Below are 14655 nucleotides of genomic sequence, written 5' to 3' on the forward strand. Positions count from 1 at the left end.
GACATTTGGTGCTGCACAATGGGGGCGTGGTGTTGCCCTTTCCTCCCATTGTGAAAGTCTTCTAAACAAACTAAATTACGCTTTATCCCCGATGCAGTTACACACAATGTAGCTTGAAATAAACGTGGGCTGTTCGTTATGAAATTAAAACAAGGTTATAAAGATAAAACAAAAGTATAACTTAAAGGCAGTGGACACTATTGTTAATTACTCAAAATAATTATCAGCATCAAACCTCACTTGGTAACGAGTAATGGGGAGCTGTTGATAGTATAAAACATTGTGAGAAACGGCTCCCTCTGAAGTGACGTAGTTTTCGAGAAAGACGTAATTTTCCACGAATTTGATTTTGAGACCTCAAGTTTAGAATTAAGGTCTCGAAATCAAGCATCTGAAAGCCGTAACTTCATGTAACGAGGGTGTGTTTTTCTTTCATGGTTATCTCGCAACTCCGACGACCAATCGAGCTCAAATTTTCTCAGGTTTGTTATTAATTTGTATGCATATGTTGAGATACACGTGAGAAGACTGGTCTTTGACAGTTACCAATAGTGTCCAGTGTCTTTAATGAGCCACACAATATGCCTAAAAATAACTGTGTGGTTTTCCTCTTACCTCGTTAACTTACACAGGCCGCCATTTTGTAAAACCAAATTGTTGACCCAACAAAATTGCGGACCCTTTTAAAGGCAGTGGACACTATTGGTATTTGTCAAAGACTAGCCTTCACAGTATGTGTATCATAATATACATACAATATACATACAATAACAAACCTGTGAAAATTTGAGCTCAATCGGTCATCGAACTTGCGAGATAATAATGAAAGAAAAAACACCCTTGTCACACGAAGTTGTGTGAGTTTAGATGGTTAATTTCGAGACCTCAAGTTCTAAATCTGAGGTCTCGAAATCAAATTCATGGAAAATTACTTCTTTCTCGAAAACTATGGCACTTCAGATGTAGCCGTTTCTCACAATGTTTTACACTACCAACCTCTCCCCATTACTCGTTACCAAGTAAGGTTTTATGCTAATAAATATTTTGAGTAATTACCAATAGTGACCACTGCCTTTAAGCACATCAAACAAATCTGAAAACCGCGTCCTATTAACATCTTTGTATTGTCCATTTGTCCGCCCGGGTGTTCCTGCTTATGTTATGTTTTTTTTCTGTCATCAGGCATCTCACCAGAAGCCTGTACTGTTTCCATGAAGTTTGAAAATAAACTGGGTGAGTTTGAATTCAAAAAATTACTTCCCAGCCAGAGCCCGGAGATTCTGTCAACCAACGAAATTGCACAGAAATTTATTCTGATAGCGCCCTCTGTTGAGTCAACCTTTTTCAGCCCATCCTACTATTTGCATTCAGGGATAAAGACCATTAGTTTAATAGTATAAAAGACCGTCACAATAGGACATGGGGGGCAGTACCGCACCACATTGAGAACGCCCACGTGGCACCCTGAGCTTTTTGTTAAAGATTCCGAACTCTCTTTTTAAAACCTTATTTAAAGCCTTTTCTCAGCCGTAGAATCACAAAGTTCTCAATCAAAGGTTATACGCCACAGTGATTTGACATAGTTACGTCAGTAGACCGGAAAACATTTATTCTGTGTAGCATCTGGTTGATAGAATTAATCATGGTTCTTAGTTTCTGTATGCCACAATAAAAGCCCCATTTCGCAGTTGTGTGTTCATGGATCACAGTGTGCACTCAGTTAATCACAGATTCCTGTGCAGCTCGTAACTAACTTAGAAGTCACCATGCATTTCGACGAAGCTCTGAAGTACTTAGGCGATTTTGGTAGATACCAGAAGGTGGTTTATTTCACTCTATGCCTCCTGGCCATCCCATGTGCCTGGCATAGCCTCGGTAATACCTTCCTCAGTGCTTCACCAGACCATCATTGTAGCCTCTACGATGGGTACACCTACAATACCTCCCAGGAGGCTTTAATGTCGTGCGCAGTGCCGAGGAAAGATGACGGGAGCTGGGACAGCTGTAGACGGTACAACATTTCCATCGGCCCCGGTGGTGTGGAGTGTAGTCCGGACGAACCACGGGATACTATTCCATGCGATGAATGGGTGTACGATTCGACTTCGTACACTAAAACTGCCGTTTCTGAGGTGAGATTCCCGGGATGGGGTTTAAGCATGATAGAACAAGGGCTCAAGTTTCCACATTCATTTCAATCTATTTTGATTCTTTGAATCTTAATTTATCTATAATTTGTATACCAGTGTAAAGCGTAATAAAACTAAACTAAAACATGTGTTGATTTAATCTTCAATTCAAATTTCCCACACTACCCCAGCCACCACCATGCAGACGATGTTTTATTCAAGACGAACAATTTTCTTACAGCTAAACTTCTCATTTTTTCTGCATCATGGAGTGGGCGGCTATCAAAAGGATCCTTAAAAATAATATCATTCGTCTCGTTCTCTACCGACCCTGGAAAAATGTTCGTATCCTGCCACCACTTTTTCACTCACTTTTAATAATAATAACAATAAGGATATTGCGCATGTATCCACCTAACAGGGTGCTCAAAGCGCATGAAAAGAAGAAAACAGAAACAAATCAACAGAGGGAAGAGTGAACATCGGGAAAACAAAATAAACTACTGAAAAGCTGTTTGAAACAAATGAAATTTCAATTTGTCTTTAAAAGTGTCCACGGTGCCACTATCCCGAATGTGTTTTGGCAACTGATTCCATAGGAATGGTCCAGCGTGCGTAAAGGACCTGTCCCCCCAGTTATGCGACACTATTGGTAATTGTCTAAGACCGGTCTTCTCACTTGCTGTGTTTCAACATGCATAAAATAACAAACCTGTGAATTTTTAAGCTCAATTGGTCGTCGAAGTTGCGAGATAATATTAATAAACAAACACTCTTGTCACACGAAGTTGTGTGCTTCCACATGCTTGATTTCGAGACCTCAAAATCTTATTCTAAGGTCTCGAGATCAAATTCCTGGAAAATTATTTCTTTCTCACAATGTTTTATACCATCAACCTCTCCCCATTACTTGTTACCAAGTACGGTTTTATGCTAATAATTATTTAACGTTATTACCAGTAGTGTCCACTGCCTTTTTACAACAGCATAGTTGTAATTACAGGGTATTTGTTTTTTAATATGGTCCGTGTTTGCGGCCAAAATGCACATTTTTTTTTTACTCAACACTTCGGGTTATGTTGCCCAACTACCAAGTATTAAGGTAGCTATTTGGTGAGTACAGTTTGACACTATGGGGTTTGGCGAGAAAGTTGATGCATAGATCGATAACCCCTGTTGCGTAGCGTTTTACCCTTCAAACCACCACATTCCCTTTTGAACATCACAAAGAGTAACATTTTTACGCAACACTGGGTACTTTTTTCTTTCGAGTGTGACATGACAAATTGTTTTTATTTCATCAGGTATTTTTTTAAAGTGCAGTAACCTAGATGAGCCAAAGTCTTTGAGATCAACGACTATGGGTGCGTTCGTTTAGCTTCCCTGTGTCGACCCCGGTGTGTGGCGGTTTTTTTTTTTTCAGGACGAACGTGGGTAATTATCTGCACACGTTCGTCCTGGAAAAAGAAACGCCACACACCGGGGTCGACCCGGGGAAGCTAATCGAACGCACCCTGTATCATACCACAAATCTACGGGGCGTTGGTGTATTGCTGTTATCTATTTTATTATTTTTGTTTGTTTCAACATTTCACAAGTTTTTTTTTACAGTGCAGTAACCTGCTGAGCCTTTGTCTGTGAGATCATAGACTGTATCATTCCATATATCTACGGGGGCGTTGGTTTATTGTTGTTATTTTGTTGTTTGTTTGGGCAGATTTTTGTGTAAACATCATATTTAAAAAACAGACCCACCCATATTATCCCTCTGATATTAAACAAAGCAAAATAGTGCACGACTCTTTTAAAGGCTGGCTTACATAGCGGCGAATACCCAACGGAATGTGACGAACGTGAGAATTTAAAAACGTTGGCGACAAAGCGAAAGGGGCAAAATCAAAATTCGCGGACGGGTGAGAACGCGATTCGGCGGATTGGCTTGCGGCAGGGAACGGCAGCTGACGGTGGGTGGAGGCGACGTGACGTGACTGAACGGCCGACGTCAAAGTCTGTCTGTGTTGCGGGTCGTATAAATAGTCGAGTTTGGCGTCCCCACTCCTCACGTGATGTCCTGGTCATCCACTCAGGAAACGACTATCAACGAGATTGTGACGACCTCCAAACGACTAGAGACGGAATCGTACGGCATGGAAACGTCATGCGACTGATAATTGCGGCCGTCTGCGTCAATGAATTGAGGCTTGCGTTCTCCAACGAAATCTGAGCGGAATCACAAAGATTTCTTTTTGGGCGTCGTAGTATTTTCAACATGTTGAAAATTTGCCGACGGACGCGACTGATTTTTGCGGCCGTTTACGGTCGCTGGTTTTCGTTAGCGACAGTTGACGGCACCACACGATGATTGGCGGCAAATTCAAAATTGCAAATCGCAGCTTAACGCAGCTTGCCGTACCCCCTATTCGCTACAGTGTGACCCAGCCTTAAAGGGTATATGTAACTTTTGTAGGACAAAAAACACGATGTCCACAGATTTACACTAAACTTACACAGTTTGAAGATAATGATAGATAGAAAGCTTCCCTGAAAATACTACGTGCTGAGGTGCTGTAGTTTTGGGGAAATGAGTAAAACAATGTCTTGAAAATAATGTTCATCTCATGAGACGAAAATTATTTTTATCATTTACAAACGTATTTTCATGACATTGTTTTACTCATTTCTCAAAAACTACAGCACCTCAGTAAGTAATATTTGAAAGGAAGCTTTCCACTATCATTATCTTCAAACCCTGCAAGTTTAATGTAAATCTGTGGACATTTTGAAAAAGTACCCAAATCCTTTAAAGGATTCGGGTGCTGATTTTGAAAAAGTACCCAAATCCTTTAAAGGATTCGGGTACTTACAGGGTTTGAAAATAATGATAGTGGAAAGCTTCCCCTTCAAATATTACTAACTTAGGATGTGCAGTTTTTGAGAAATGAGTAAAACAAGTCACAAAATAGTTTTGGTCTCATGAGACCAAAATTATTTTAGCATGTAAAATCCCCTTAACCAGTTATGATATTATACCAAAACCATAGCATAACTGGTTAATATACGTTTTTACATGCTAAAACGGAGACGAAAATTATTACTTTTACTCATTTCTCAAAAACTACAGCACCTCAGTTGGTAAAATTTTAAGGGAAGCTTTCTACTATCATAATCTTCAAACTGTGTAAGTTTAACGTATATCTGTGGACATTGTGTTTTTTGTTAGGAAAAAGTACATATACCCTTTAAGACGCCAATATAGCTGTGCATAATAAAAAAAAGTCACTGAGATTTAATTGTTATTGGAAAAAACTAATAATGTTTGTTACTCATGTATATTTGACTTTACGAAGGTTTTCTACTATCAACAGCTCTCCAAAAGTTTGTATGCTAGCAATTATTTTTTAGTAATTACCATTTAACTGCTAGCAAATATTTTTTAGTTATTACCATTTAATTGCTAGCAATTATTTTTTGGTAATTACCATTTAATTAGTGTCTAATGCCTGTTAACCCTTGATCATTGACATCGTGTCCTTGAAATACTCCAGTAGAAATTTACAACATCCTCATATAGGGTGCCCTTTACCAGGGAGAACATGCCTTGGTGCCCTTGCCCTTTCAAAAACGAAGCATACGTGCCTGGCCTTTAAAGTAACACACGTGTAAATCACACGACAGCAATTTAGTTTGGGGTCTCTTGCTTAATTTTAGCATGGTTGTAAAATGTAGCAATGTTTTTCTCTGCGTGAGAACTTGAACAGTAGAACAAAAAATAGTTTTCCTTTCACACGAGGTATGGTGTGAAATTTTTTACAACCATGCTACAATTTAGCAAGTGACCCTTGCTATATTGCTCTCATGTGAAAGAGGCTTTACAATCAGTATAAGATACTTTCATTAACTGTCTTATGTTTGCAAGGTTTAAGGCCCAACCTATCTCCAGGAACTCATCCAAAAATATCATTCAGTTCGTAATATCCGCTCTAAATCCAGGTCTCTCTTAGTTTATCCCTCGACTTTTACCAGATTTTATGGGCCCAGAGCTTTTGCAGCAGCAGAATTATGGATTAGTCTTCCGGACAATATTAAACAAGCTCAAACATTGAATTTATTTAAGACAAAGTTAAAAACACATTTATTTTTGCAATAGCCTTCAGTACTTCTTTCTGTATCAACTAAATTTTGCTTTTGTATTTACTTCACATCTCTATTAACTTTTACTTCTCTTTTGTTTTCATCTCAAAGCGCATATTATGAGACTTCTCTGTGATTGTGATATGCGCTCTACAAAAATGGTTCATTATTATTATCCGATTTCCGAGTGTTTATTGTTATTCATACGATTTGCTGCTTATGTTCTAGTGGGACTTGGTGTGCGAGAACAAGGTAAAGAGGCAGTTATCTAAGACACTTGTCCTCATCGGTAAGATGACGGGGTCCTTAATCTTTGGCCAATTCGCTGACTTTGCTGGACGGAAGAAGTCGTTCACATTGGCAATCCTTCTTATGGTAAGTGTGAGGTTTTCTGGTGAATAAATCTTGGTCAATTCTGGTCAATTCTGTATTTTGTTCAAATTTTTCAATTGAATCATGGAGGATAAAGGCACTGTTCAGGGGTCGATTTCACAAACATTTAGGACTAGTCCTAACTTAGGACTAGTCCTATGAGATATACAAATTGCATGGATAGTCCTTACTTAGGACGAGTAACTGGTCCTAACTCTTTGTGAAATCCACCCCTGGACACCTTTATTAATAGCTAAAGACAAGTCTTCTCACTTGGTGTATATCAACATAATGCATACAATAACAAACCTGTGAAAATGTTTGGTTCAAATTGGTCGTCGATGTTGTGAGACAGCAACGGAAGTGTAACACTCTTGTCGCACAAATTGTGTGGTGTCTTGAAATGCTTGAATTCGTTACCTCAGCTGAGGTTTCGAATTCAATTCAAATAGTGCGAAATTACTTCTTTCTAAAAAAAATACGTTACTTCATCAGAGGGAGCCGTTTCTCACTTTGATTTATCTTACCAACATGTCTTCATTGCTCATTACCAAGTAAGTTTTTATGCCAACAGTTATTTTGAGCAGTAACCAATAGCGTCCAGTGCCTCAAAGTGAAATGATGCAGTTTAACGATGTACATCTTTAAATGTGTTTTTGTGTTTTTGTGTTATCCCCCAGGTTGCTGCCGGAACTGGGGCGTCGTTCGTCACCCACTTTGCCCTTTTCTGTTTCATGCAACTTCTACTCGGTGTCTCTGCATCTGGAACATTTGTTGTTGCCATAGTAATAGGTGAATGTTTGGTAAAGCCCGGTTAGCATACTTTACGCGAATTGCGAAAGTAAAGCAAGTTTTTTTTTATCCCCCCCCCCCTCTTTATTTACCTTGGTGAGCCTGCATATAAGGGTTAATTAAGAACTAAAAAATCATTATAAAAAGGTATACAGACGTAATCATATTGTAAAACTAAAAATTTACCTGTATCACAATGGATAATTTTATTCCATGACTGCACCACTTTGTAACTCGTTGCATGATTTTATCCTACATACAGTCTAAACTCGTTAAAGAGAAAGATAAATTCATAAAGCCCCACTGTTTCAAATGTTTTCTTATAGTAGCTTTTTACGTAGTCTAAGAATTGTTTGTTTTTTTCAGCCCGTTTGGGGCAAACTTGCATCAAACAAAAGTCAAACAAATTAAAAGACCAAGCGGTTTGGAGCAAAAGCATAACACAATGTCTGAAGAGACTTGTCCCGAGACTACGTCTACATTTATTCTCCTCTCTGCTCTGCTTAATGCTTGGTGTGCTATTCTCTTTTCCAGCCACTGAGATGGTTGGCAAGAGCCAGCGTGCGAATGCAGGACTAATCATCGAGTACTTCTACACCATTGGGTACATGTCTATGGCGTTGATAGCGTGGAAACTACGGGACTGGCACACCATTGAGCTGGCGATATCCATCCCACCGATTATCTTCCTAGCATACTATTTGTAAGTTATAAATTATAAACCACCGAAGGAAACTGTCCATTGCATTAATGACTAGCCTCACCTGTATGTGACACGCCACGTTAAAAACGTGGAGGGTGATATCATATAATACGGTAAAATTTTACAGGCTTGCTTGAAACGTGACTGCTACGTATAACTATCATATACGGCGCCCTGTGGCAGCTGTTGTTTGAGAGCTCTGCTTTGATGAGTGATTGCGAAGTCTATACTTCACACTGCATCTTAAGTTTTATACTAAATGGAATGGCTTTACTTCAAGATCATTTTAGTACAAGCTTCATGTTTTCAACCCTTTATGAATTTGAATTATTTGGAAGAGAAATATTGGCAAATTTCTTGTCTTCACTTCCGTATCCAAATAGAAAGATGTTTCCCGCCTTTAACGGCTCCAAAACTGCTGTGCCAGACTTATCTTTAAGCTGCCCAAATTCACTCACTCATCTCCACTTCTCAAGCAACTACACTGGCTTCCAGTTGCCCAACGCATTCAATTCCGTACAATGGTCCACACATATAAATCCCTCAATCACTGTGCCCCGGATTATCTCTCCTCTCTCCTTTCACTCCAGACATCTTCTTACTCTCTTCGCTCTTCTACTGGTAAATCCCTTTCAGTTCACAAAACCCATAAACTCGCAGGTGATAGGGCATTTTCAATTGCTGCTCCCCGACTATGGAATTCTCTACCTACCCTTACCAGAAGCTCAAACAGTGTCCCAGCCTTCAAACGTGCTCTCAAAACCCACCTTTTTGCCTCTTCGTAGCTGGTCATCTTTATCTTTGTTCTGTATTTTTCCCTCTTCTTTCCTTCTCAGCGCCTTGCATCCTTTGGTAATTTGGCGCTTTATAAATACTGTTTTATTATTATCCTAAGTTAGGACGGGTTACTCGTCCTAACTCGAGTTAGGATTAATCCTAACGTTTCGTGAAATCGGCCGCAGTGCTTTTAACGGGGTTGGGTAGTCGAATCGGGTGCACCGTGTTGGTGTTGTTGTTGTTGTTGACGTTTGTGGTGTGTGTTTTTTAGTTTGTTTATTCTTGTATTGCATTTTAGTATCGTACCAGAGTCTCCAAGGTGGCTGCTATCTAAAGGCAAGACGGCAGAAGTAGAGAAAATCGTCAGAAAGGCGGCAAAAATAAACAAAGTGAAGATACCAGAAAGTGTATTTCGCGACTACTCTTCACAAACTGGGGAAAAGGTAAACACTCACAAATCCATATACTATTCAAACTCAAGAAATATCAGCCATATTTAAAGACAGTGGACACTATTGGTAATTGTCAAAGACTAGTCTTCACAGTCGGTGTATCTCAACATATGCATAGTATAACAAACCTGTGAAAATTTGAGCTCAATCGGTCGTCGAAGTTGCGAGATAATAATGAAAGAAAAAACACCCTTGTCACACGAAGTTGTGTGCTTTCAGATGCTTGATTTCGAGACCTCAAGTTCTAAACTTGAGGTCTCGAAATCAAATTCGTGGAAAATTACTTCTTTCTCGAAAACTATGTCACTTCAGAGGGAGCCGTTTCTCACAATGTTTTATACCATCAACCTCTCCCCGTTACTCGTTACCAATTAAGGTTTTATGATGATAATTATTTTGAGTAATTACCAATAGTGTCCACTGCCTTTAATTGTTTGCGGTATTTTTAGACAAAGCCTACGACCCTCGACTGTACCCAGCCTACCTAAACAGTTACTGTTATTTATTGTAAAAGACCAGTATTAACTCAATATACATAAAATAACAAACCTGTATACAAAATATTGGGCTCACTTGGTCATGAAAACAGTTGCAAGAAGAAAAAAACACCCCTGCTGCATACAACTTAATCCGTAATTTTAGACTACACAATCTAAGAAACGTTTGATGCATAAGTATTTCAGGTTAAAGATGCTATGTCAGATTTTTTGGCCGATTTGACCCCAAAATTTTGATTTAAAATTCAATAGTATGTTGATGGGGGTCGAGAAAATTACAAGCTTTCATTTGAGCCATTCATTGCTCGAAAAAGTCCGCCAATTATTAGTAGCAGTGAAATAAAGTGCTCAATATCAGCGACAATATATCACGTGACAAATTCTTATGTGTTTTATAAGAAACGTTTTAAAAAATTTTCATGGTTCCTGCCCGTTAAAAGTAAAAGTTGTTTTCGTTAGAGCGGGTGATACTCTGTGAAATACCATGCACTCAAAAAATCAATTGTTTAATGTTTGGGGTAAAATTCTGACATAGCATCTTTACAGACACTGGACACTATTGATAATTGTCAAAGACCAGTCTTCTCACTTTGTGTATATATCTCCACATAATTATGCATAAAGTAACAAAGCTGTGAAAATTTGAGCTCAGTCGGTCGTCGAAGTTGCGAGGTAAAAATGAAAGAAAAAACACCCATGCCAAACGAAGTTGTGTGCTTTCAGATGCTTGATTTCGAGACCGCAAGTTCTTAATCTGAGGTCTCGAAATCAAATCCGTGGAAAATTGCTTCTTTCTCGAAAACTACGTTACTTCAGAGGGAGCCGTTTCTCACAATGTTTTATACTATCAACAGCTCCCCATTACTCGTAATCAAGAAAGTTTTATGCTGACAATTATTTTGAGTAATTACCAATAGTGTCCACTGCCTTTATCTCGTAATTAGAATACACAATCTAAGAAACATTTGATGCATTTAAGCATTATGTCAGGTAAAATGTTTTTGAATTAATTTCAGATCATTGGAAAGGAAACCAAGACGGTGAAGACGTATACTTTCTTTGATCTGATGAGATATCCTAACATGAGGAAGAAAACTCTCGTCATTTATTTTATTTGGTGAGCTCTTAAAACACAAATGTAAACCATTATAGTGTACTCTTTGAGCTTTCAAAAACTTCTTTTGATTCATTTGAAAGCAAACTCTTGTTATTGCACAAAGCGCCCAATATGATGTATTGCACATGACGTCATCTTTGATGTAGACCAATGAAAAGTGCATTCATAACGCACTGCGAACAGCTATTAGCCAATGATAACCTTTTACGCCTGCACGTTTCATCAAAGTTGGCGGCAAATGCAAGGGATCTATACGATTATTTTGCCCCTTGTTAAAGGCAGTGGCCACTATTGGTAATTAATCAAAATAATATAAGCATAAACAGTTTTTTTGGTAACTAGTATTAGGGAAAGGTTGATAGTATAAAACATTGTGAGAAACGGCTCCCTAAGAACTAACGTCGTTTTCGAGAAAGAAGTCATTTTCCTCGAATTTGATTTCGAGACCTCTGAATAAGATTTTGAAGTCTCGAAATCAAGCACCTGAAAGCACACAAATTCGTGTGACAAGGGTGTTTGTTTGTTATTATTATCTCGCAACTTCTAGGACCATTTGAGCTCAAATTTTCACAGGTTTGTTATTTTATGCATATGCTGAGATACACCAAGTGAGAAGACTGGTCTTTGACAATTATCAACAGTGTCAACTGCCTTTAAATTTACTACAATCTTCTCCATTTACTTGCAGGTTGAGCAACAATCTAGTTTACTACGGTCTTTCCTTTTTCTCCGAGGATCTCGGCACAGATCCGTACTTGGCGTTCTTTCTCGCCGGTGCCGTCGAAATTCCCGCCTATATTGTATGCCAGCTGCTATTGGATAGAACCGGACGGAAGTGGCTGATTTGCATATTCATGACGACAGGGGGCGTGTCATTGCTCTTCGCGATGGCCATTCCAACTGGTAAGTATTTAGGTAGGGCGCCCTTGGCTGGAGGGCAGTAGACTCACTGGTACCCTGTCTTTACTGTTGGTGCAGCTGACAAAAACCACTTCCGACCAATTAAAACACTGATATGGAAGGTTCACTTTCGGTTGTCTGCCTACAGTGTCCTGTGTATTGTATACAGTTCTTGTACGTGTATGTAAATGATGTTTGATTCGATCAACTGTGTGTGAAATTAATGTAGGTGAAAGGTGATTATGGACGGGAATATGACCTAGGCTAGAGGCCACTCTCTGGCGTTATTCACGGGCCTCCAGTGTGACGTCAGGTGTTCAGGCTGAAAAGGGTGATGCTCATTGGCCCATCATCGTTTTTTCCCAACATCTGGGCCCAATTTCATAGAGCCGCTAAGCACGGAAATTTGCTTAGCTTGAAATTTCGTCCTTGATAAAAACAGGATTATCAATCAAACTTTCATTTGTTGCGTATTGCTTGTTACTGGTATTCAGCTGTTTGTTTGCTAATCCTGAAAATCACGTGGAAATTTGGTTGGTATTCCTGTTTTATCAATGAAGAAAAGTCATGCTGAGCAAATTGTTGTGTTTAGCAGCTCTATGGAATTTGGCCCTGATCATCAAATAATTTATATATTTGTCCGTAGATTCGACCACTTTAATATTAGTTATCGCAATGATCGGCAAGTTGTGCATCTCAGGGTCGTATGCGATTGTCTACCTCTTCACTATAGAACTCTTCCCGACGCCCGTCAGGTAAAATGAAAATGTCTATAAGTTTAAAGACTCTTGACACTATTGGTAATTGCTGTATCTCAACATTTGCATAAAATAACAAACCTGTGAAAATTTGAGCTCAATCGGTCATCAAAGTTGGAGATAATAATGAAAGAAAAAAACATCCTTGTCACACGAAGTTTTGTGGTTTCAGATGCTTGATTTCGAGACCTCAAAATCTAATTATGAGGTCTCGAAGTAAAGTTCGTGGAAAATTACTTCTTTCTTGAAAACTACGTTACTTGCCGGGGAGCCGTTTCTCACAATGTTTTATCAACAGCTCCCAATTACTCGTTAATACCAAGTAAGGTTTTATGCTAATAATTATTTTTAGAAGCTGATACATCAGTACTTAATGTTCCATGTTCTCGTGAATCAGTATGTTCTCATGTTCTCTGTTTCCTTTACCACCAGGAATGTAGGTGTAGGAATGGGCTCCTTCGTGTCCCGTATAGGCTCCATTGCTTCCCCGTATGTCCTCTATCTTGGTGACGTCACTTTCTTCCAGCTTCCGTTTCTTGTATTTGGAAGTTTTGCTCTGCTGGCTGGCGTCTCCACGCTTCTACTGCCCGATACACTGGGAGCTAAGCTACCTCAAACCATGGAGGAGGGGGAAGCGTTTGGCAAGTGAGTAATAGTAAAAGTAGCTTCTTATATAGCGCACATACCGTGTTTTCCTGCAAGGTATGTGTGACTACATTTTAAATTATGAGATCAACTCCTTTAACATATCACCATGGAATGGAATACAAGGTGCTGCGGCGCAATATGCTGCCAAACTTCGGAGCGAACCCCTAAATAAAATAGTTGGTAGCGAAGATGCCAACCCGGTTATGGGTTCCGTGGGGTCTGACCCGTTTCCGTAAACAGGTAAATATATATAATCATAAACCAGGAATTTAATGTATAAAAGCGCAATTATGGTGATTATGAAATGCGCTATATAAAAACTATAGTTATTGTTATTTTATGATTTTCTTTTATAGGAATATGACTTTTCGCCAAATGGTCGCGTTTCCAGGATGTGGAAAGAAGTTTGAGCAAATCAAAGACGAAGACGATCGGGATGAGAAAGAAGATCCAGCAGGCTCCGAGATGAAGATGCTCAACATGTAGTCTTAATTCAATTCGGAAACGGCATGCCGTTGTTTTACACTGACGTTTATGGAATGTGGTACTGGTTTAAATTTTTTAAGAAATGCAACTTTATAGACGCATCTTAAAGGCACTACCTTCTTGGTAACGAATAATGGGGAGAGGTTGATAGTATAAAACATTGTGAGAAACGGCTCCCTCTGAAGTAATGTAGTTTTCGTGAAAGAAGAATTTTTCCACGAATTCGATTTCGAGACCTCGTGTGACAAGGGTGTTTTTTTTTCTTTTCTTTCATTATTATCTCGCAACTTTGATGACTAATTGAGCTCAAATTTTCACAGGTTTGTGATTTTATGCATATGTTGAGATACACCAACTATGAAGGCTAGTCTTTGACAATTACCAATAGTGTCCACTGCCTTTAAAAGATGTTTTTAGATTGAATAAATTTAAAGGCTTGTATTTAAGGTTGTGCACGGAAAACAATCCGCCATTGATAAGGTGTATACCTTCTGACGTCATGTGTTTCTTCGAAACGTAATATTTGTTTGACTTATCGGGTATCTATTTTCACCTATCTATTTATGTGGTTATTTATTACATAATTATTTAACATAAAACATAATATTTTACTACTATTTACTTCTTATTATTATTAAGTTTTATTATTATTAAGTTTTATTTTTTAAACTTAATGTTTGTTTGACTTATCGGGTATCTCTTTTCACCTATCTATTTATGTGGTTATTTATTACATTAGTATTATCTACTTACTTATCTGTTATTTTGTTCAAATACTATTTTTCAGTAGGTAATCGTTTTGGGTGACGGTCTGAAAATAGGTATTTTGTAATAAAACTTAGAGGCCACTACGACTGGGAAGCGCTTTGAAATCAGTTTTTTACAAAAAGGAA

The 14655-nt window shown here is 38.6% G+C and overlaps 1 protein-coding gene across 2 annotated transcripts; it reads left to right on the top strand.

Annotated features, from left to right (window-relative positions):
• Nucleotides 1-1514: 1514 nt before the first annotated feature.
• LOC117296865 (organic cation transporter protein-like) lies at nt 1515-13895 on the top strand. Of its 2 annotated transcripts, none has more exons than XM_033779958.1 (10): nt 1515-2132; nt 6489-6635; nt 7313-7445; nt 7959-8127; nt 9203-9347; nt 10870-10970; nt 11659-11873; nt 12517-12625; nt 13061-13273; nt 13633-13895. In XM_033779958.1, exons 1-10 carry the CDS (start codon nt 1767-1769, stop codon nt 13760-13762), a joined length of 1728 nt encoding a protein of 575 aa, XP_033635849.1. In that variant the 5' UTR covers nt 1515-1766; the 3' UTR covers nt 13763-13895. The 2 variants fall into 2 exon arrangements, with proteins under 2 accessions (XP_033635849.1, XP_033635850.1); XM_033779959.1 differs by having other exon boundaries at nt 7313-7424.
• The last annotated feature ends 760 nt before the right edge of the window (nt 13896-14655 follow it).

The sequence above is a fragment of the Asterias rubens genome, chromosome 11 (genome assembly GCF_902459465.1).
Source record: "Asterias rubens chromosome 11, eAstRub1.3, whole genome shotgun sequence".
NCBI lineage: Eukaryota > Metazoa > Echinodermata > Asteroidea > Forcipulatida > Asteriidae > Asterias > Asterias rubens.